This window comes from Ctenocephalides felis, unplaced genomic scaffold, assembly GCF_003426905.1.
Source record: "Ctenocephalides felis isolate EL2017-DRISC unplaced genomic scaffold, ASM342690v1 CF-g0.4_SCAFFOLD_03570, whole genome shotgun sequence".
Taxonomy (NCBI): domain Eukaryota; kingdom Metazoa; phylum Arthropoda; class Insecta; order Siphonaptera; family Pulicidae; genus Ctenocephalides; species Ctenocephalides felis.
The window spans coordinates 9,477,715-9,502,783 of record NW_020539724.1 but is presented as its reverse complement, the minus strand read 5'-3'; the positions used below and the strand labels follow the sequence as shown (position 1 = coordinate 9,502,783).

General features: G+C 30.8%; 1 protein-coding gene across 2 annotated transcripts in view; it reads left to right on the top strand.

The window, feature by feature from the left end:
• LOC113382935 (influenza virus NS1A-binding protein-like) overlaps positions 1-11,917 on the top strand; it is a 33,761-nt gene extending 21,844 nt beyond the window's left edge. For both annotated transcript variants that reach the window (XM_026621189.1, XM_026621190.1), the window contains 11 exons: positions 7,120-7,247; positions 7,462-7,668; positions 7,791-8,153; positions 8,218-8,362; positions 8,455-8,580; positions 9,058-9,288; positions 9,360-9,500; positions 9,580-9,684; positions 9,786-9,911; positions 9,995-10,251; positions 10,720-11,917. In XM_026621189.1, coding sequence (XP_026476974.1) covers positions 7,120-7,247; positions 7,462-7,668; positions 7,791-8,153; positions 8,218-8,362; positions 8,455-8,580; positions 9,058-9,288; positions 9,360-9,500; positions 9,580-9,684; positions 9,786-9,911; positions 9,995-10,251; positions 10,720-11,103 — 2,213 coding nt within the window. In that variant the 3' untranslated portion in view covers positions 11,104-11,917. The remainder of the gene's footprint in view (positions 1-7,119; positions 7,248-7,461; positions 7,669-7,790; positions 8,154-8,217; positions 8,363-8,454; positions 8,581-9,057; positions 9,289-9,359; positions 9,501-9,579; positions 9,685-9,785; positions 9,912-9,994; positions 10,252-10,719) is intronic.
• Positions 11,918-25,069: the final 13,152 nt, after the last annotated feature.

The following is a 25,069-nucleotide window of genomic DNA, read 5'->3' as shown; positions in this document are numbered from 1 at the left end:
CGCTTCTCATACAAAATGGTACTAAATACTGTGAAAATGTCATTGGTCTATTTTATGGCTGAATTGGCCCCTTCATATCATATCACAATGTATTTCCTGAATCTACGCCAACCAAATCCATTAAAATGTTTTGAAATTTGAAACATTTCTACTGCATTGTGTATTCTAATTTTAATATTATCAACTTTGTATCCACTTATAAGCACGTGCCGTTGTATTTTGACAGTGTATTTGGCCGTTTACGTGAATCGATACCCGGCGCGGTGGGAGGTTAAAACCTTGGCCGGACTCGCGGCACCCTACGGCCTTCGTAGTACGACACGAATACGTAAAATGCGCACATTTATATTTCTGTTACATATACAAATACGACAGACATCAACATTTGCTAAATCGCTAAAACATAAATGCGTGGGCTCCTTCCTCTGTTATTGAACAATTTAAAGGGCTGGTGAACAATTTAAAGAAAAAAATAAATTGTTTGAAATTAAGTTTGTTTTAGCAAAGATACACTTAAATAAATGATTTCTAATTTTTTTTAATTATATTCATAATTTCCATAAACTTGTAATGTGTCATTTCTTCAGGGAGAAATATTGGATAATTGAAGTTCTTTGACTTGGTATTTTGGTAGATCGTTACTAGTTTTTCTCAATTCTTCTATTTAGTAAATTTTTATAGCACTTTTGCATAAAATGATTCAGAGAGTCAATATTTATATGCTGTAAGTCAGTGTTACAACAGAGTTGTTAATATTTTTAATGTGGCTTCAGTAATTACTGGGGTGAGCCATTTAAAGTTCAAGTCTCATTTAAAATAAAAGCTAATTTTGTATGTCTAAATAAATACTATTTTGGTAAATCACTGGATTGGCATTCAATTTAGACAAGTACTAACAAAAATGTGCTAATGATCCGTATACAGTTGGTTCATTCAGATATTTAAAAAAAACTGGCAAACCAGATAGTTTCATTTTATGTAACTTTTTGTTTGGTGATTAAAAGATGAAGAAAAAAATTGCCTACTGTTGAAATTAAATAAAAATTTGCACAATACACGTGATTGATTTGATGGCTTCCAATTGAAATGTTAGGAAACGAATAACTTATTTTTTACATTTTTTGCACAATTCCACAGTGAGCACAATGCCGGTTTGTCACATGAAATTAACTGAGCAGAGAACAATGAGTATCTGCCAAACAAATGAGTAGCAGTCAAACAAAAAATATTAGTTTGTAGTACATGCTAAGTATCAAAGATGACGCTTTATGTGAAAAAATAAAGTGTTTTGCGCTTTTCTGTTGAAATCGTTCTTCAATTTTTTTTCTATAAACCTCACGGAGTCCGAGACCTTTCCAACGAATGCAAAATCGTCAAAATCGGTTCGTGCGTTCTGGACTTATATCGTCAGAAAGGAAAACCCGACTTATTTTTATATAATAGATTACACAATTTTTCCGATATTGATAAATTACTTACCATTTTGAGTGTAATAAAATTTTAAATAAGTTACGATACAATTTTTTTCAAGTGGCAATCATTTTAAGTTTTGTTTGTTTCCACTTCTCTATTTTTATAATTATTTTTATATATAATTACAATTATAATTCTTATGTAGGGTTGCTAAAATCTGGATCTGTGTTTACTTAACGACATTACTAAATGTTTAATGCTGGGCAAAATATTTAGCAGCTCATGTATGTAGTATAAACCAGCGGAAGCGTTTGTATTGTTTTCGTTTCATCGTGTGTATATTAATTTCAGAGGAAATTTTTCCGTCATCGCAAAATCTGTTTACTGAGATACATAGGGATAATGAAATAGCTCTTGTTGTTTCATGAGCCATTAAAACCACGCTTATAATCCGGCGTTTAATATTTGTTTAATCTCCTACATATGAGATTTGCGACTTGTAAATTTTTCAACGATGGTAAAATCTAATCCTGTGGACTTAGAAATATGATGAAATACATGAAATAGTTTTCTAGAAAATGGTTTTTCTTGAAAAATGTACCGTTATTTTCCGAGCAGTGATTCATGTTTTATTTATCCTCCATAAGTGTATCGAATAACTTACAATAAGCCATTCGACACCCAGATTTCTCGCAATCGAATCGATACCATTTCAAACATTGTATTTGGCTACGTGGTCTTACCTTGCACGTGCGGTTTAACAGCATATAGTTTAACGAGATATAAATCTGCGAAACGAAACTGGCGCCGCGCTATACGAGACACTTGTTGCTGTTGGGCTCTCAAAATCCTATGGTGCCAGCCAAAACATATTTCCCGCCCAGTCACAACATTGAACCGTCATGATGACGTAGGATTGTGATTCCGTATCAAATTCAAGCAAATCAAAATTAAAATTTAAAACTGGAGGGAAGAAAGGGGACGGTAGTATCTTTGCATATCAAATGTCTTTAGTTTTTAACTCTTTGGGGACGGCTGTCCACCTGAGTGGACAAACATACTTTGTGAGGCACATGCTATTTTATAAACAATGACTCAGTTTGCATCGAAAAGTTGAATAAATTACATATAGCAGTGATAAACAGTGTTGTATTTTGAAAATAATTTTAAGTTATTTTAGTAGTATTTTTAGTCTTTTTCTTTGCTATATAGTCTTTTTTTTAAATATTTAAAACGACTGAGCGCTTTAAAATATGGCAAAACGACTAGTAAATTTTGTGAATTAAGCAGTAGTGAAGATGAGTTTCAAATAGACATTCATTCAGACGATTATCCTTCAATAATCGATCGTTTGACATACATCAACAAATACCCCGACAACAAATAACAAGCAATATAAGACATCCAATAGATTATTTTAATTTATATTTTACAAATGAATTATTACACAAATTAACACAAAAATGAACAAATATATTGACTAATCAGTGGCATATTCTAAATGCGAGAGAAAGAAAAGGGGATTGTATTGTTTGTTCTGACAGAAAAACACTAGGAGGAAGGCGGCGAACAATATTTTATTGTAAAACATGTCAAAATCATCCAGCTATGCATTTTGGAAATTGTTTTGAACGTCACCATTCTTTATAAAATGATCAAGAATAAATAAAAATTATAAATGTATGTCCTTCAATGACCAAATTATTCATCAAACAAGTTGCATAATATGCACAATGAAAGTTTACAGCCGGTACAGTAGATTGTTTTGAAATCGGTGCCGTCTCGTAAGTGTTAATACAGATTATAGATTTGGTTTATAATTACAAACTGTTTGTAAAGGCATTGAGTAATTTTGGTTACTAATGTGTAAGATAATATTTTAAAATACCATACAGTGATATTCATTTCAAGTTTAAAAAATGGATTGGGAAGAAAAAAATCTGAATTGCAGGTTGACTAAGCTAAATCTGACAGGTTGGATTTTGGGGATTTTGGGGATTTTTGAGGAAAGCAAGTCTTACGCAAGTTGATTCCAATGGTTATCAGCCTTGTCTCGCACTTAGTTGGAAAAATATCTGATTAAGAAATACATGTTCTAAAATATTTCTTTTTTTTCATATGTTCAGGAACATCGCTTTTATATTTTCAACAAACAAGAGATTGCTACTTAATCTGTTCAGTGGATACACGCTTGAAAATATTTCTTTTATCCTTTCTATTTTCTGGAGTGACGCTTACCTTTTCAACAATCAAGGTGCAATAGGTCGAAATTACAATCAGCGTCCGTCCTTTAGCGAAGTGTTTTAATTAAACGACGAAAGCACTTCATGATAATGATTTAATGGATGTCGAATGTAACCGCTGAATTGTAGAATTTAACACGCTTTCTGGCTTCAACCCTAACCAGAGGGATACTCGGCTTTCCCGGGCTTTTGTGCGGTTGTTGGCCTCCCCCGCTTTTCCACGATCGATATTTCGGCACTTCTGTAGAGGAATCTGCGTTTCTAGTATTTATATAAGGGCTTAGTGTTTATATGTAGGGCAAGGTATTAGACATAATCGTAAAAATATTTATTTCTAGATGCTTTTTGGAAATTTCAAACTAACCAAACTAAGCACTTCCTTATTATTGATTTTATAGCTATTCTTAATTGACATGAAAGAATAAACACAATACTGAAGAAAGCTTATTAATAACCATTCTTCAGCATACTCATCTGCAATTGTAAATCATTATAAACAATTATAAATATTTTATAGGCTTTTGATAAAAAATAATTTTATTTTACAAGAAAATAATGAAATAATCATATTTTTTTATTTATTTTTATATCATTTTCAATAAATTATTCGTACATCTCGATTTTTTTTTAGAAATAATATAAAAAATATATTCATATTTATTTATTTATTAATATAATTAATGCAATTTTTCATCTTTGGCATTTTTTCTGACATATTTTAGTACAAAGATACAAAAATTTTACTTAAATTCTCTTACTTCTATAAATTAAATTTAATAAAAAAACTCGCTCTGTGTATATAAAAGAGTAGTTCTTGATGTTATTTTTTGCGACATATTCATAAAATGGTCATTTTCAATGTTATAACTGCACAGAAAAATAACAAAAAAATTATGCATATGTGAACTTTTATTTTAAAATTTGATTTAATTAAATTGCATAATTATCTCTTCCACTTTTACTCTGTAAGTACATTTCTTTCCATTCTAAATATTTTATAATGTAAATTCAAAAGTATATGACGAGTTCTTTTTATTTATGGATTTAATTAAATGACAAAGATCTTGCCATATTTATGTAAACACGTGTTTTAATTAAGCTTCTTTTAGTATTCAGGGATGTTAATAATATATCAGCGTGCGTGTATTTAAAATGTACTCTCTTGTTTAGATTACGCAAATTTAAATTTTAAATAAATAATTTTGGTTAAGTCTTTTATTAAAAAGATATTTCCCATACCGGGAATCGAACCCGAGCCTCCTGGGTGAAAGCCAGGTATCCTAGCCACTAGACCATATGGGAGTTGAATATTGTCGAGAGCAACTCTGGTTTCGTGTTTGAAGATTGATTACAATTTGCTGATATTATTTAATCAGCTGCGATTAATACCATATGATTCACCATATTAAATATGAACAATCTTGCAAGCTTGTATTTCAAGTATTATTCACTAATCAGAATTAGTAATTGTTTGTATATAAATAAGTGGAATTTTACTATTTAATTTTATTATTGCGCATTTTCTGTTCAATTAGCTAGAAAGGTCGAATTCTTCATATGTAGACCATATGGAGTCAGCAAATAGAATATTTTCGATGCCAATAATAAAATATGCTATTTATAGCGTCAATTATTGCTCGAATACCATAGCCAACGGTTATTGAGAGGTTAATAGTTTGGCACGCTTGTTAGCGATTATAATCAGCAAATAATTATAAAGTCAATATATGCTGATGAACTATAAATATAAATTTGGGACGGACTAAAATTAAATTCAACGTCTATTTAAATTATATTCATAATGGTAAATCATAAAATGCTTCTGGTTATGCTGTGGTGATACTACGCGGCATTTATGATATTTTGGCTATAAACAATAAAATGGTTCTACTACTAGCTCCAAATATCTTCAAAAACAATTTAATGTTTCACTCATATGTTTTATTACTTCGCAATATTTGTGATCATGTTGAGGGATTTGTACGCTTTATTGTAAGCAATATAAATTATTTCTATTAATTTCATTCATGCGTAGTATATATCAAAATTTGTAAACTTTTATCAGGAACATCTGTGGAAGTTGTTTCATTGTGATTTACTACGTTAAACCGAAATCGTTTGTTTGACTGGCAAGGTCATAAATATATCCGTTCTGATTGGCGTATTGGCTTGTTTTGTAAATACATTTGGGGTATTTATGTACCACAATGGTTATTTTTGGGTGCGTTTATCTTATGAAATTTAACTAAAAACAGAGGTGAAAATAGTATTTTATCTTTGTGTTCAACTAGTGTAGGAAGGAACCATTCATCAGAGTAGGAAGCTGGTTATTTTCTAAGAATCCAGAAAAAACTGGCGCACAAATATCTGTAAACTCAGGTACAATGAGAATTTTTTTATGAACCAGGCTATAATGTGGAAAATGTCTAAATATGATGGTATCTTCAATATGTTATTACGACCTTTCTCGCTGAAATTCGACCCAGTGAAATTCCACTTATTTATATACAAACAATTACTAGTTCCTGATTAGTGAATAATACTTAAAATAAAAGTTTGCAAGATTGTTCATAATTAATATGGATTGACTGTGGATGATTCATATGGTATTAATCGCAGCTGATTAAATATCAGCAAATTGTAATCAATCTTCAAACACGAAGCCAGAGTTGCTCTCTATAATATTCATCTCCCATATGGTCTAGTGGCTAGGATACCTGGTTTTCACCCAGGAGGCTCGGGTTCGATTCCCGGTATGGGAAATATCTTTTTATTCTTCGAAATTTTACTTTTAAACAAATTAATGCTAATTGTTTCTTTATTTCTAATAAGTATAGATTTACAGTTTATTGCATTCAAATTGTGCTGATAAAAATAGATCTAAATTGCTTGTACACTTTCACAATGAATCATTTATCATTTATCAGTTTTCATTTTATTTTCAAACAATTATCGATGCCTTCTACACATTGTGGGTCATTATTATCACACGATACAGATGCCCTTTTGACCCTTTTAACTTATAATGATGACTTTATAACCCCAGTCATTGTAATATTGACCTAAGCTAAATGAAAATTAATTATTTTGTTGTTAATAATTTTTATTATCGCTTTAATATAATACAATAACATTTTAATGAGATGATTTTGTTTGCGTGCGTATTATTGGATTCTGTAACTATGCTGATTTTATAAAACAACAAACATTAATAATTGTATAAAGCTCGTTATAGAATTGCATTCTCATTCGGTTGTTTGAAGATGGTTTAATTGACACGATATTTATTATTAAATATTTTGAGTTACTTGTGATGGATCTTAGAAAAACACTGATCGGTGAGGTTTTCATATTCATATTCAAACATTTTATTATTTTGAACGATATTGCGGTATTTTGTGTTTATGTGCACGATGTGCAAATACGAGCTTTCAATATTTTTTAATTAAAATTTTGTTTCTAGGCGAAGCAATCGACGATATGGAGGCTCCGGTCAATTTGCAATACCGCGATAGCCAGCACCAGAACAGCATGTTGCAGGCTTTGAACACGATGCGGAAAAACGATCGGTTTTGCGATGTTATTTTGCATGTAAGTATTTGTAATTGAGTTTAATTAATTTTTGTAGTGTTTCTGTTATCAGTCTCGATAAATATTTTTATCACTTTGAGGAAACCGCTTTTTATACATTATACTAAGTGCACTAATAATTCCTAACAAATTAATTTTTACCATAATAATTCCTAACTATCTAGAGTTTATCCTTTTGTCTATATATCTATACGATGTCTGTTTCCTTTATTAGGTGGGTACTGCGGCAATATCTGCTCACAGAGCTGTATTGGCAAGTGCTTCACCCCATCTCCTAGAACTTTTTGGAGCTGATCAGGATGCCCGTCGCGATGCAGAACCGGTGCCAAGTTACCGGCTTAACGGCGGCATGACCAAATGTGCCCTGCAAGCACTAGTGGATTATGCTTACACTGCAGTATTAGATGTACCTGATCATGAGGTGAGAGTTATAAACTTTTTAATTAATTATTCAGTTACTCTACTTACTTCAACGATGTTTCAAATGACTTTGTTATTAAAGCATGAAATTCAAATTTTTACTACCTGTATTTCTTGTCTCAGGTTAAAGAAGTGTACCTCGGAGCCTGGCAACTTCGTATGGAGCGTGTCGTGAGTGAATGCGCTCGCCATTTAGTATCCCGGCTAACTGATGAAACCTGCATTGAAACACGATCTCTACCAGGAATTGCCAAAAACCGCGATTTTGTATCGCGTGTTGATCGCTATATCTCTGATAGATTCATCGCGACGGACGGTAACGGCGGTTGTGGTGTCAGCAACACACCAGCATTTTTGGCCCTAAATTGTGTACAGATTGAAGTTCTTCACCAGACAAGACAAGAAATGTCACTAGTTGCTCCTGGTTCTTTGTGCAGACTTGTTTTGGACTGGGTTAAGAGGCAGATGACCGAAGAAACTATCACCGTAAGTTTGCAAACTATTTACTCACTGCTTTATTTATTGTAAAAAATATTTTTTGTATCTTTAGGTAAATCAATTGATGGAGAGATCTCATTTACTCTACTTGGCTATAGATAATTCGCTTCAAGATTGTGCCCAAATGCCACCGGGCCAAGATTCTGAATTGGTCGAAGATTATAAAAAAATGTCTCAAAAATGTCCAACCAACAAAGGTAATTGAGTCTTATATAATAAACCTGCTGCAAATTATATAAACAATCATTTAAAACATAAGGACAAGTAAAAATCTTATTTTTCTCTCCAGGTCGCAGGAAATGTTTAGGTCAGCCAGTGAGACCCCGCGTTCTGATTTATTCACGAGACATTGGTGACCGCAATGATGCCGACACAGAGCCGGACTGGAGTGTGATTGCCTCAGATAAAGTGGGAGGTAAATTTAACTTGATAAACCACCAACATCTGTCGTTGGGTTGTTTAAAAAACATTCAAATTCCAACGACAGACTTATCAACAAATCTTAGTTGCAGATGATAGTTTACGACTGCCCAAAGGTGAGGAGAAACGGATTTTTGTATATTGACAATTATGTATTTTGTGGGTTATCACGTTATATGTTACAAGCACAGGTTACTTTTTGTGTTAGACTATTCAGCAGATCCCAGAAATATTTTGTTTCTATCAATATACCCTCATATTAAATACAAACATATAAAATCTAATAATTATTTTTCTTAGTGGAAAGGAGATTTGTGAGATCTGTTGCTTTGTCTCTTGACACTGTATAGGTATGATACTAATGACTATTAGCCATGGACAAAACAAAGTGATATCAATTTAGTTGTTATGCAATATTAAATATAAATATTCATTATTTTTACTTGAACTATATTGTATCCTGTGTTTCCAGAACACACTTTTATGGCTCTCGTTACCTTGGACGGAATTTTGGCTCGTCTTTCTATACTCTTGCGTTTGAACGCACCAGCCACGCCTTCTCCTGTGGCAACTACACCAGTCACGTGTAGATCGCCAGGACTGGATTCATCTTGTCCAGATTTATATTGCACTTTGGCAAGCATGTCAGGAGGGAAATGCGCTTTTGGAGTCGCTCGATTACAAGGAGGTTTTGTTGTCTGCGGTAAGTTATAGTAGATAGCTTTTATATAAAAAATAAGGCTGTTTATGCAAATTTTCGAATATAAATTATAGGTGGTTATGATCGTGTTGAATGTCTGAAAACAGTTGAGTACTATGATCCAGAAAATAATTCTTGGAAATCGCTTCCTAACATGCGGGAAGCTCGCGGTCGTGTCCAAATTGCTGTACTTGATGATAAGATATATGCTATAGGTAAAAATTAAATTCAAGGATCTTAAAATATCATTTTTAGTTCAGCACATATATTAAATTTTTATTGGAATTCAATTAGGTGGTAGTAATGGAACCACTGAACTTGATACGATGGAAGTGTTAGAAAAGGGTGCTGCAAAATGGTCTAAAGCTCCTAATCTTCCTCTTGCCAGGAGTAATTCAGGTAAAAAAAAATATTTTTATATATACCTAATATAAATATTACATATGCAATTTAAATTTTAAATGCTTGATTTTTTATAAATATTTTAATCGTTTTATTAGGTGTTTGCGAAATGAATGGATCTATTTATTGTATTGGTGGATGGAATGGACAAGTCGGCATAAGGCAATGTGATGTTTTTGATCCAGCTAAGAATATGTGGAAGTCTCTGCAACCACTTACCACAGGTAAAAAATAAATTTAATAAATTTGAATATGCAACTGATAAATTTATATATAAATTATCAATTCATATTATATTTATTACCAGGTCGTTATCAGGCCGGAGTTGCAGCTTATAAGGGCAATGTTTACGCTATCGGTGGTTGTGATGCATGGAATTGTTTGTCATCAGTAGAATGTTACGATATTGAGGATAATGTTTGGTCCCCTGTTACACCATTGTTAACACCTAGGAGAGGATGTGGTGTTGCAGTATTCAATGGAAAATTATATACTGTTGGTGGATCTGATGGTACACATACACTATCTTCAACTGAGGTTTTCGATGATGAATCTAAGACTTGGGTAAGTTTTTAAGAAATAATATTTATATTTGCTCTGAAAGTTTTTATGCTCTCATAAACTTACTTTTTTGATGATTTATTTAATTAAAAGCGATGAGATTGTTTCAATGTCTGTTTAGACAGAAGTACGTAAAATATCACAATTATTCTGTTTCGACGCTCCTTTATTTCTTATTTTTGAGCAATGTATTATTCTCATGTTGAAAGGTTTTGGAGTTAACATAATTTGATTAAATATAATTTTGAAGATTCATTGCGTATTTCTATATTTCGCAAATTGGTGTTATATGCACGAAATTTTTAAAAAGGATACTACACACAACTAACAATGGATTTACTTTATTTTATTGTTGGATTATTCAATTTTATTGTGGAAAGGAGCATACAAATGAAGTAGTCAGGATTACTATTTTAGAAGCTTATCATAAGTCTTTCGATATGTGGATCCATCACCTAAAATATTTTTTAGGTTGCTGGTCCAAATCTAACTGTTCCCAGAGCTAATGTTGGCGTGATAGTGGTTGGTGACCGATTATACGCAATCGGAGGCTTTTCAGGAAAAATATTTTTGAATACGATAGAATACCTAGACTCGAACACAAACGAGTGGACAACTTTCATTCCAAAAGACTTAACCAGATTTGATTTCTCCGGAATCACCGACGATGACGCTTTAAATCTGGAACTGCATCACATGGTGCTTTCAAATGGTATACTTAATAATGGATCAATAAATGGAGGTACCAATTTAAATGAACTTTTGACAAATGGAAAGTTACCAAATGGAAAAATTACTGCAGATGAGGCTGGAGACTGCAATGGGACCACAGGACCCAATATCATTAGCGTGTAGCTCATTTAATTCTTGCATTACACATATCAGGAAATATGTTAATGCTTGGTTATCGTGTAAATTTCTACTTTATATAAATATTTCTCTTAATTTTAGTACTTTTTTATATGAGAATATCCACTTATGAAATTATATATACTTGATATAAGTGAGAGGCAATTTGCTATGTGTATCGATATACTTTTTGATTACTGACTTTTATACTATCATTGTGAGGAGCTTAATCAATTAAATATCATTTGAATACAAATGATTTTCTTGTACATTTGAAAACATATATAATTCAGAATCTTCATGGAATCATTAATACTTAAGGTAGAGTATATTCAAAGTCTATTACATGTAAAACTGAGTTTTTTATTTTCTCATACGTAATTTAATCATAATATGATATACGAAGTATTAATATTGTAGTTAATCAATCATTTACTGCATTTCTAGGTGTATAGATTTTTTTTGTAAATATTCATTAAATCAATTGGTGTCTTACAATACTCATTTCTAAATAGAAATTTCTATATTTTTTACACTTATTGAATGTCCATATAAAAGAACTAGATCTAATTCCAACAAAATAATTTCTAAATAAAGTGAAACTGTTAGAATTCATTGTCTAACAAAAATGTGAATCGCTCGAGTACAAAATTTATTCCCTGTACCAGAATTGCGTTTATGGAGTTGAATGTCAGTATGATGTAAAAATGCAGTTATTGCATGTTGTGTGAAAGCTTCCTGATCGTATCGTATCTTGTTGCTGCTGAAAAATGACATTTGTAATATAGTTTTAGGATAAGGAAAATTGTACCAATACTATGTAAAGAGATGTTAATCTATGTATCATACTGTGAAATAAATTTATCATTATCTCAACTAGAATAGCTTTATAAATTGCTATTGTAAGAAGGAAGGAAAATTTTACAAACGTTCGGAAACATTTCAGTTAAATCAATGATATTGGATTCGATAAATTTATTTGTGATATAAAGTATTAAATTCATCCAGTTTGAGGACAATCAAAACAAACCACCAGAAACGTTGCTGTTTGGAATTGCAGAATAATAGAGATATTTTGGTAGTAATGGATTATTTCATTCAGCAGGTACTTTACAAACGTCCAATTCATCTAAGTCAAGATCTCTTGGGAGATACGGTCGATCACAAGGTTGCCGACCTCTGTTTCGAAACAGTATTTTCAATTTTTGTCGTGGATTTCTATTTGTGTTTCGTAGTGCGAAATTCGCTACTCAATTGTTTTCTTCTTTTCGTTTTATTTACTGGGCGGCGCCACTATTATTTTATTGGCATCCCTTAAATAAAATACTTGGTTAATTCAATGAGGAGGATGCTTTAAATTTACAAATGTAATTCAAATATGGAAAAATGTATTCATGCTTTTTTTTTGGAAAAGTTAAAATTTTCATAGATTGGAAATAATCGATATCATGATTTAGGCATGAAATATATTACTGTATTTAGATCAGAACCAGGACCTTTACAAGGATGTCAAATGATGGATGAGCAAGTTATCTACTGATGAAGTAAGCATTTCATAATTATTTGCAGAGGATAATTTTTTTTTTAAATATATATTAAACTTGATATTAATCGACGGGATAAAAATAATTTTATTAATAATAAATCAGGATTAAAAAGTTCCAAAACCAGAATTACAAACTTTAAGATTTTATTACGAACGTTGTCTTTGGATTGAATTTGTTTGATATTATTATAGATATCAATATTAATAAAAGCTGTAATGCATTATAATCTTGATACATATCCAGGATCCAATTCTCGGACACAATAGAAATGTTACGGGTCTATAATAGTATGAGTACGAAGTACGAACTGTAAAAATACTTTGTATTTGTTGTGCGATCAGGCGATTTACAAAAAATTAATTTTGGTCAGACTTCACTTATGATAAAATTGTTATTTGTGCCTTTTGGAGCTTATTTATATGGAACATCTTAACACTATATTAATTTATTATCATATAATTCTAATTTTATAATTAGAATTAGTTAATGAATGTGAAAAGAAATAAAGGAATAATGACTCTCCAAATTAGAACCAAAATTTATAAAAAAAGTATTATCAAACGCGAAACTAATTTTTCAATGAGAACGAGCTTATTAGTAACTTTATTGCTAATTTGTCACAAAACTTGGCAACAATTAAAATTAATCTTATATATTAAATATATGATACTTTATTCTATATAATAATAATTATAATATTAAATATTAAAATTATTATAAATTAAATGTTATATAAAATGTTAATATATGTAATTATACGCTATATAGTATCCAAAAGTATCGTTGATTTAATATATAAGTTACAGTTTAATATTTTAACCCTGTCGACTCGGATGCCGCCGCTCCGGCGGTAAATTTCACATAAATCTCAGAAGTTGCAAGTGGAAAGTGTTAATAATAACTAATGAGTAATTTTATTCAATATTGATATATAACAAAATTTGTTTATAACAGTATTGAAATATATCAACAAGGACACATCTATTACTAATTCTAGAATATACCGAATATACCTTCCATTTCTAAAAAAATCAACCATATGTGAACATACTAAGATTAAAAAATGTCCTGATTTCTTTCTTCAAAAAAAAATATATAAAAATGTCTTGATTCCTTTCAAAAATCGTGCACATAATTTGGTTTAAAATTCAAATTTTCTTTATCAAATACTGCAAGTGTATTTAAAAATTTAAAATAAATATAATATCAAAATTCTACAACCTGGAGTGCCTTTAAAAAAATGGGTAAGATAGTTATTAATCGATAAGAATATCTTGTGGTTACATGTACAAATACATCGTATTATCAAGATTTCTTACAAAACTTTTGTACAGTATTTGATGTAGAAGTCAAATTTCCTTTACCAAATACCAAAAGTGTATTTATTCACCATCAAGTGGATCCATTCGAGTTTACATAGTCCGAAATTGAATATAGTATCGCGCATACACTCAACACAAGCGCCTAGAAGTCTGGCGTTGGTATATATCCACCCCAGTTATATGCCACGATCATTCGGGTTTTGAGGTCGGTCTGTGAGATTCGTGAAAATTTCACGATAAAATGATAATATAATTACGCAAAATCTCGAAAATTTTCAAAAAAATATTTTTCAATCTCCGACATGTTCGCTAATGATCCATGAAATTTTACAAGCCTGAATAGGCTCTGTGTTTCGAATCGTGTGTAATTTTTTTTAGTTTGTTGTGATATACAGAAATACTTATAAATTTAACAAGAATATTACAAGTATTAAAATGAAACAGAAATTTTTATTGTATTTGCTACTGACGATGCTGATCTGTCAGGGTAAGCTATTATGATTTTTTATGCTTGAAATTATGATGGTATTTTAAACACGTGAGATGAGGTTATCTCTTCAACATGATTATATATATATATATATATATATATATATATATATATATATATATGCGGAAATATCTATTTTAAAAATAGATTCTTATTTTAATAGTTCATTCTTTCAAACTATTTTTGTACTCCCAATAATATTGTCAACAACATTCTACTTTCATTTTTATAACTATACTAATTTAATGAATTTAAATTTTTTGCTTTATTTTTTTGCTCTATTTTAAAAGTTTACATATATAAAAATAATGTCGTTAGATTGATGAGTCTTGTTTGAGTATTGGGTCCAAAACTGTCATTATTTTAGAATAACGTTCACAATAAATTATATTTTTTAAAAAATAGTTTGTTTTTAGGACTATTATTTGGTATACGTATTTACAAACTTTTGTTTTCATACATTCATAAATAATTTAGTTCATAAGTTCTTTAATTAGTGACTTAATGATACATAACCAGGTTTATATTATTAACTTATTTTATATCCAAGTTTTGTAACGTTTCTTTTTTTGCATAAAATTTACTCAGTGGCGGATTCAGCTTTGGCTCCAGGGGGGGGTCACATAATTGAATTATAGTTCTTAATGAGTATGTTAAATTTTAGGAGTCTTTGACTCCGCCGTTCGTCTGTAATAAGTTACATATTGAAGTTATAAAATGTGTTTGGCAACAAAATAAATAAATAAAATCATTATGAAGTAATTTAATTGCTGAATTAGTTTTCTATCTAAGTCTTAGGACAAGCTCAGGGGGGAGTCATGACCACCGTGACCAATCCCCTGGATCCGCCACTGAATTTACTGCTATTGTTATGGCAAATATTTGTCCTTCAACTTTAAAAATCCTGCAATTGAATCCAACCTTTTGATAATAACAAACTTGTTTCCATCACTTGCACAATAGCGACGGCAGTGTTTGGCTATTATACAATTTCATTTTTATTTTTCTAAATGAACAATACGAAATTTAAATTTGGTTTGATGTCTTCTCCAGGAAGAACAATCCGTATTATGCATTTTTATGGAGATACTTATGTAATAATGTTGTGACGGCTGATCCAAGAAGTCCAATGCTTATGAAGATCAAATGTATTTGTTCAGGATCGAACTTTTGTATTTATTAATTTTGCGGATTTAAATGTTGGCTGCATAGCGGGATTGAAGTAGAAATGTTGTTGTCAGTGAAGTAGAAGAATGCAAAATATGGTTCAGTAGAAAATTACAATGAAGGACAATTATTATCAAAGATTTGAAATTTAGTTGTTGATTTCAGGTCGAACTTGCTTGGAAAGTACTAATTCTCGAGTATATTTGCAATCATTATTTGTTAACAAAATTCACTTTTGGTTGAGACACTTGATCTTGGTTGTTCGTCTATGGAGCCCTATGTTTTTAATGATGTTCTGAATTGCAAGGAATGTGTACGCTGATCCTTTTCCCAATTTTCCAATGTTGTTTGCGAACCTATAATCGAGTTTATTTTTATCCATTACCGTAGTCAGCGATATGATGCACTTACCTGAAAAATCTTTTCAATACAATGTCTTTCTTTTCCATTTTCCCATATCCACATTGTTCGCCGCGAGCATTACTTGGCGCTTTTCACATTTTCTTTATTCCGACTCGAAGTGGGATATTCGAGCGTGTTATATAAGCAAGTTGCATGTTTTGAAAGCACAGTTGATTTAAATATATTTGAATAACATCAGAGCATACACTCGTTTACCAACGTTTATTCATTTTTCACATGGCGTTTTCTTTTCGCCTTTTCGCCTTTTCTTTGGTCGCATGGGCGCCGAGTTTTCGCGGCCTGACCCAGATTTTCTCGGGGGAAAATTTCTCTCTCTTGGAGAAATTTCCGGTTGTTTATCACAAAACGGAAGTCGTTATGAATACATTTTCGTGGCGACGCCAATGCCGACTACGACATTGTAAACTTGCGGCAGTTGAATTACTCCGAGAAAGGTTTATGCAAATGGGTTTCTTTTGTCAAAGCTACAAGACAATGAGACCTGTGACAATTCTCATTTAATTTTTAATTGCGGAATTTAATTCAATGTTTCTGCGACGAGTTTATAAACTCCTCAAAATTTATATGAATGTTCTACATTTTTCATTAAGATAAATCTGCTTAATGACCTTTTTGCGTTATGAGATTTCTGGGTTGAAGTCGTGGGCAGCTCTTTGACATAAAGGGTAATTAAACTGAACAGGATCCACGAATTCATTTAAATAACTTTTTATTTGATAAATAATCGTCTTAAAGAATAGAAACTATTGTTCCAGTATTTTTCTACGCCCAAGAAAATATTTGCTCAGAGGTCTTGAATAACGACGCTTTTGGCTAAAAGGAAAGCCAGAAAAGATCAGATTATCCATTAAACCGTCTTATCTGCTATAGTGTGAACTCACAAAAAATCCTTAGTTTCATACGACCGTTGGCTCTTAGCCCAAAAGATTTTATTGAAAATGTTTATGAAATGTCTTACCAGTGTTTCGCAAAATGTATTTATTACCTAAATTCATATCTACAAGAGATGTTAACCACCTCAAAACAAAATACGTGCCATGTTGAACCGTTACTTTAAACGTGGGTCTTTTAGGTTTGGAAAAGGGTATGGAGAAAAGGTTAAAACAAAGTATTTTCCGAGTAACGGCTCTCATATTTTACAGCTCAAATACAACCCTGTCAGACTAGTCGTTAACACGTTTTTCCCTAAAACGTTTAGTCGGATCCTACAAAAATAAATAGTGCATGCATAATACGCTTAAAGAGACCGTTCCATTCGCAATTGGAATAATTTGAATTGTTTTGAATTCGTTTGGGAAAATAATAAAATATATTATATTATATAATTCTGCAGTCGTGTAAAATTAATTTGTTCTATAACCCACCCTTTTTATTTAGAGCGTTTAAGGATTTGTTATGGATTTAAACGATTATATTTATACGATGCATAACAACATATTGCTATATAAATAATAAATAAAGGGAAGTACGCCGCGTATGTCGATAGTAGCCCCAGCTTTGCAACCACAAGGTTGCAAGTTCAAATTCCGCCCTACGGACTTCAAATATATAAACTTATATGCCATTGATGTAATTAATTGTTACGTGAAATAATATTATAAAATATGTTACCCATCAGGACGATGTATATATTATCAATCAAAGTTTTAATTGATTGTATAAAATCAATATTAATTCAATCATGAATAGATAAATTTAATTCATCTAGATGCATTACCAATTCCTAAACCAGTATAATTTATAACTCCGCTGACAGATTTCTCATTATGAATAATAATCAGTTTCCCATCCCGGAGCGCTATCACAAAACTTAAGTGGTAATGAATTGCAAATAGGTCTGAATAATTTATGGTCTTTTGCAAAGGATCAGGACGCTCCTAAGATCTTGTCAGCGTATCGAGTAACAACCGATAAAGCTCTTGAAGTAATCTCTTCCGAAAAGTTGTACCCTCGGCTTGGCGCCGGTATCCGTTACTTTGACTTGACATCTTACTCAATTTGTTCGAGACGGGAATAATTGCTGCTCCACTGTAAAAGAAAGGATTGGATAGAGATGATCATATTTGGTAGATGTGAGATTTCGGATAATTGATTGGAAAGTCTCTTCTGCATCATTATATATTCATTTGGCTGCGAATAAATATGATTTTTATGATTTTATGCTATTTACCATAAGGCGCCTGAATCCGTTACTTCGATATCCTCCTCAATTTGTTAGTGCCAGGAATAATTAGGGCGTCGAAAAGGAAAGGATTGGATAGTGATCTTATTTGTTTAATGTGGTCGATATTTGGATAATCAATTAGAAAAAGTGTGTGCATCATTTCATATTTATTTGGCTGCAGATATTTGTGACTTTTATCCCATTTATCTTCTTTTTGACATATTCTTCTGGTTGCTGGAGTCGTAAGATAAAGGCCTCGCCGAGAAGTAAAGGATTGGATAGTGATGATTTTTTTGTTTGATGCAGGATATTTCGGTAATCAATTAGAAAAAGTGTGTGCATTATTTCATCTTCATTTTACCATTTTATCCTATTTATCTTCACTTTGACATCTTCATCAGTTTGCTGGAGCCCTAGAATAAATGCCACGCTCAGAACTAAAGGATTGGATAGTGATGATTTTATTCGTTTGATGTGGGGTATCCGGATAATTTAATTTAGCTGGAACTACATATGACTTTTTAGGGTGGTCCTTAACAAGGACATTTTTGAATTTCTTTGCTCCTAAGAGCGCAAATGCTTCCAAATGAATAAAAAATGAATCTCTAATAGTATTAGCTCTTAATATAAACATTTAGATAGAGCGCACGCCAATTTAAAGTTTTACTTAATGATGTATGTTAATAACAATTATAAAAAACTTTCAATTGTCGTTCACTCTATCTAAATGTTTATTTTAAGAGCTAATACTATTAGAGAGTCATTTTTTTATTCATTTAGAAGCAATTGCGCCCTTGTGAGCAAAGAAATTCGAAAATGTCCTGGTTAAGGACCACCCTAATGACTTTTATAATTTTATTTTATTTATCATACCTTAGATGCGACTGAATTTGTTACCTTGACATATTCTTGATTATGTTGGAACCCGACAATAATTTTGGGTGGAGAAAGAAACAAAGACTTCATTTGTTTGATGTGGAAAAATCGGACAATTTAATTTAGAAAATGTGAATATTATTTATTGGTCTATTTCCAAGGAATTTTGCCTATAAATTTTACTGTCATCCAGTGATTCCATAAATTTACAGTCACGACATTTTGTCCATTCGTCATTTTGTAATTCCGTCTGTTTGTCATTTGGTCATTCTATTCTATCTGACTGACATATTTTAGGTCCATATATTCGTCCCCTTAATATTATATTATATTATTATTTCATCACTTATATTGTTATTTTATAATTTTGTCTTTTTTATTCCCAACTGGATCCTACAATCATCTCAATCAATTAACCAAAAACGTCGCTATTTTGATGGCAATCCAAGGGTTTATTACCTATCTATTTGATATATTTTTATTGCTAGAATTTCTAAAACAAATTATTTTATGACTTCGAATTTCAAATTGATATTTAATAGAATATATAATCTTAATATTTAATAGAATTCATAAAGCTAATTATTTGATTGAAAATATTATATTTTATTACATGACCTTTACACATTTACCTCCAGATGAATATCAGAAACAGCGTACATGATCTTATTCAATTTTGCACAGTATTTAATTATTCCATTATACTCATGTGCAAATGTAATTTGGTATACAAATATTTATAAAGTGAATTTTCCTCTTCTTTTGGCAAATATCTGCGAAAACTTGTGGACTACACAAAATACATTATTATTTATTACGCATATAAAATCATAACACGCGAAAGGGTTGATACGTTTGCACGAAAGGGTTTTAGTTCATATAATATTTTTTATCCTTTTAGGGTTTTTTATATGACGGTCAGATGTATGGAATGTAATATTTTTATATTCTCGCACAAGGTTCATACATCTTAGTTAATAAAATCTAAGGATAGTTCAGGAAATTTGGTGTGAGATGAAGATTTATAGCTTTTTTTGTAATTCACTTGTACGTCGGTTGACTCTCAGGAATGGAGTGTGTGGCTTTAAAGATATTTTAAATTCTATTTTCTTACTAGAACTTCACTTATAAGGAAAAATTGCTAATACAACTTTATTTTGCAAAAATTTATTCTTAAGAATACTTTATTTAATTTTACTATTTGGCAAAATTAGGTTGCCAACTCGTTCACTGAAGTTTTTGGTAAAACATCTATTTATTAAAGTCTATTTTTATTGAGAAATAACGAAGTAGAAATAAAACTGTCTCTCCGTACACTTTGCTTATATATTTATTAATATCACAAAGAAATTTTTCTTGAACTATCTGATGAAACTTCAAATATGAAGTCTTTCTTTAAACTCCAAAGCGAAACTACTGCCCCAGAAGGCGCACGAGGAAATGGCAATAATAAAACATTATTACAAAAGTTAATGTCACAGTTTTGCATCAAAAAGCTAAGGATAAATATAAGAATTTTAATTTTATTGTGTTTCATTCAGCAAATAAAACACACATCTAGAACGACAGAAATTCAGATTCTCAAAAACGATATGGTTTCTTTAGGGATCCTCCTGGTAATCAATTCTGAAAATGACGGAAGGATTTATATATTGAATAGGCAGAATATAGAAACATAAGAACTCCATTTGGATTTTTGTACACTGAGATTTATTCATTTTGTACTAACAATAGAGCAACTGTAGAAAAACTGGATCTCTAGAACACCATCAGTAAAATACCAATAAAATGAATGATCTAATTTAAATATTATAAAGATAAGAAAAATTAATTTGGACATATGGCAATAAGTTGTTCAAGTACAGTATTGAGCTAATGCTGGAATATATTTATACTATAGGGACTTCAAAACAGCATCGCACTTAGCAATAAGACATATAAAAATATGTATATTCATATCTATAATTTGGTAATGTTCAAAATAGTTTGAAAGAATTGGAGGACAATTTGTAACATTGTTACAAAGTTGATACAAAAATAAAATATTGTTTACAAAACAATGTCAAAGCGAATGCAATATGATTTTTTCCGAGGATCATCTATCAATCAATCTAAAAATGGTAGAAATATTTATATATTGAATACACCGTGTATTGAAATATCTCAATACATTTTTGTACTAATTTCACGGGAAGTTAATTGAATTCAGTCAGTATTTAAATTATAAAAGAAATGATTTATCTCAGATGCTAAATTGATTTATATATAATATTATGGTATAAAAACATAACCAACTTTTGACTTCAGTAAGGAACGTCGAAGGTACTAATTTAATTGAATTTACTCAAAAAGTTTAGATGCATGGATATTTTAATTTCACTTTTGATCTCTCAGGTTTATATGTCGAATATTTTTTTATTCTGTTTTTAGAAAATGATTGAAATTGATCAAATGATCTGACACACAGATATCTAACTTCCTGAAACTATGGTTTTACTATAGAGTATGAAACCATAATAACTTAAATTAGTACTCGGAATATGGTACATCGATATTTACTTTATGCCAATTGCAATTTAATTGAATTCGGTCAAAGAATCTTGACCCATAGGTATTTAAATTTCACTTTAGATCACTCAGGTCCATATGTTGAATATGTAAACATCCAAACTCCATTTGGTGATATTTGGACCTCGTGTACTAAACCTCAAGATTTATTCATTTCGTGGCAAGTTAATTGAATTCGGTCAAAGGAAACGAGGCAGGCATCTACATCGGCAGATATTCAAATTGGCAAAAACAATATGGTTCCATGTTGTAGACCCTCTAATAACCGAATAAGACAGCAAGATTGATCGTCGCAGTCCCTTCGTCTACTAAGGCTACATCTACATCCACAACCCCCAGAATTCGATTCTGTATCCGCATGAAATAATTGACGTGCCGAAACCGTGACATGCAGATGCCAAAAGCCCATCTCGGATAATTGACACGATATTTGAATCCGCTATACGAACCTACCGTTGAAATATTCATGTGAGCGTCAACAATTACCTATTCAGCACAATACTGCTGAAACTAGTTATTTTCGGGCAGGATAGACACTGCGAAAATTTGTTTTAAACTAAATGCATTCTCTCGGTACAGCTTCCCGACGTGCGAGGAGATAGTGAATCAAATATATATTCATAATATATAACATCTGCCACTGAAAATGGAATGCTTTCTGCTTTCTGCATTTTGCTTTTTGCTTTTTACGTTTTGCTTCTTGCTTTTTGTGCAATTCTAATTCTATCTGCTTTTTAGATATGGGAATTAAGTTGGAACTGGTCTGTTTGAAGCTAGAAGTTCAACATATGAAAAGTAATAATATATATATATATATATATATATATATATATATATATATATACATATTAGGATGGTCCTTAATATGGACATTTTCGAATTTCCTTGCTCCCAAGTGCTCAAATGGTTCTAAATTGATAAAAAACAATTCTCTAAAAGTTTTAGCTCTTAATATAAACATTTAGATAGAGCGCACAATAAATAAAAGTTTCATATATTTGTTATTAACACACGTCATTAAGTAAATTCTTGAGCCATCTGTATAGTATACGTGAACTCAAAATATTATGACACATAAGAATATTTATAAACCACTTAACCTCTAATTAATTCCATGTGGGCTAGTTCTATAATATTTACTCATCATGGAAACAAGATTAATTTTGCAGCAAAATTTTCATTTAATTGGTGATGTTGATACTCAAATTATTATCTTGATTCCATGATGAATAAACATTATACAACAGCCCAGATGGCGCAAGAATTTACTTAATGACGTATGTTAATAACACATATATGAAACTTTTAATTATTGTGCCCTTTATATAAATGTTTATATTAAGAGCTAAAACTATTAGAGATTTATTTTTTAATAATTTGGAAGCATTGACGCAAAGTAATTTTAAAATGTCCTTGTTAAGGACCACCCTAATATATATATATATATATATATATATATATATATATATATATATATATATATATGGTTAATTATTTTGAAGGGTAGTTTTGAAGAACACAGAGTATTCGATGGATACTCATATCACATGATTGGCTATCATTGGATTTTAAATTAATTTTATAGATATTGAATTCTAGTCTGAAATAATTCAATTTATTTAATTAATAAATAAAGTTAAAAATCATAAGCGTACAACCAATTAATCTTGGTCAAATATATTGCTTTGTAATCTTAGTCACGTAACTACATAAATTTGGAGAATGAACTACTTATGAGAAAATTCTGTTAAACTTAATATTTAGGTAAAACTAACTAATTGCTGCAACACGAAAGAACATTTAGTAGTTTTCATACAATCATATCTATTTCTCTGTTTATCCTTTTTGTGATGAGGAATAGATTGACAAAGTTGAGTGGACAATTTTCATGAGAATCTTGCTGAAGCATTACGAAATAAGAAATGTTTGTTGAGTTATTTTTATGGCCTATAGGTCTATCGATTTTCCCAATTTGTTTTTTAGATCAGTTAAACATCATGACGTTGATATTTTTTGCCGAGATCAGAAACTAACAATAAAATTACTCAGCAGAAACAAAGTGATGTATGGGACGTCGTTAACCATAGCGCTAAGCACTGCCACTAAATCTTTGGAAAGTCTGGGAGACTCGGATATATTTGTAGACAAAACATTAGTTTCTGCATAACTGATAATGTCTTCAGTAATTTTGGTTTATTTCACTATTAAGTGCTCTATTCGAACAATACGCCATGTTTCGTGTTTTGCTCGTTAAATTGTTTCAAATGGTATGTGGTTTATTGCGGGTGTTTTGGATTTAATTGTTCTACTTTACACTTGATTTCAATGATTGCATAACGTGTTAAACATGCAATATTTAATAATAAAAATAGATTGAAACACATATGGATACACACATTGATCTATCATAAAGTTAAAAAAAGTTTCCATGATGAATTTTAGTAGATAAAATGCATTTTTAACTTCCCGTAGGGTAAGTTCTTGTAATCGTCCAAAAATCGGAATTGATTTTTTTTACATTTCTCGACGTTTTGAAGGTTTCTGAACATTTTGGCATACCTCAGAAAAAATGGATGTGTGTGTGTATATATGTATGGATACAATATTTCGTCTACGTTTTCGAGCCCACGGATCAACCGTTTTGAATGGTTCAAAAAACATTCGATTTCTATTGATAGGGAGATGTGCTGATTAGTTTTTGGCAAAGGCAGGTCCAGCAGTTACGGAAATAAAGAGCAAAGAGTGCAGAAAATAGAAATCGAGTTCTTGAGAGAACGAAGCATCCGATTTGAATGATCTAAAAAATATTCAATTAGTAATGATTGGGAGAAGTGGTTGTTAGTTTTTGGCAAAGGCAGGCCTAGGCATTTTGAAGATACAGAGCTAAATGTGTAAAAATGGCAGTTTTGGAGAGAACTAAGCGTTCGATTTAAATTATTCAGAAAACTTTCTGCTTGTTTTAACAAAATAATTGATTTTGGAAAAAAAATTGTTTGTTTCAAAAATTTTCTATCTTTTTTTTTCAATTTTTTTTTGTATATCGAAAATAATTCAGATTTCATTTTTAATTATGATTAAAGTTCTAATATACTTTAAACAAATAATTTCAACCTTGCAATTCAGTTTATATAATTCTTATAAATATTAGACAATGTTACAATATTTATAATAATCTATTTGAAAACATTCAATATTTCTTGAACATTTCGTTACGGTACGGGAAGTTCCAGCAATTTGCCTTAAGGTACGATGCCATACACCCCACTAGTTATATTCTCTTAATTACAATACGAATAGTCAACATTTAAGTTGGAGTACATATTTTTGTAAAATATCCACAATGATTTTCTGTGCTCATAGTGCCTAATTATGATTGGATTTTACTAGAATAAATGCATTTCTATATTCTCTTATG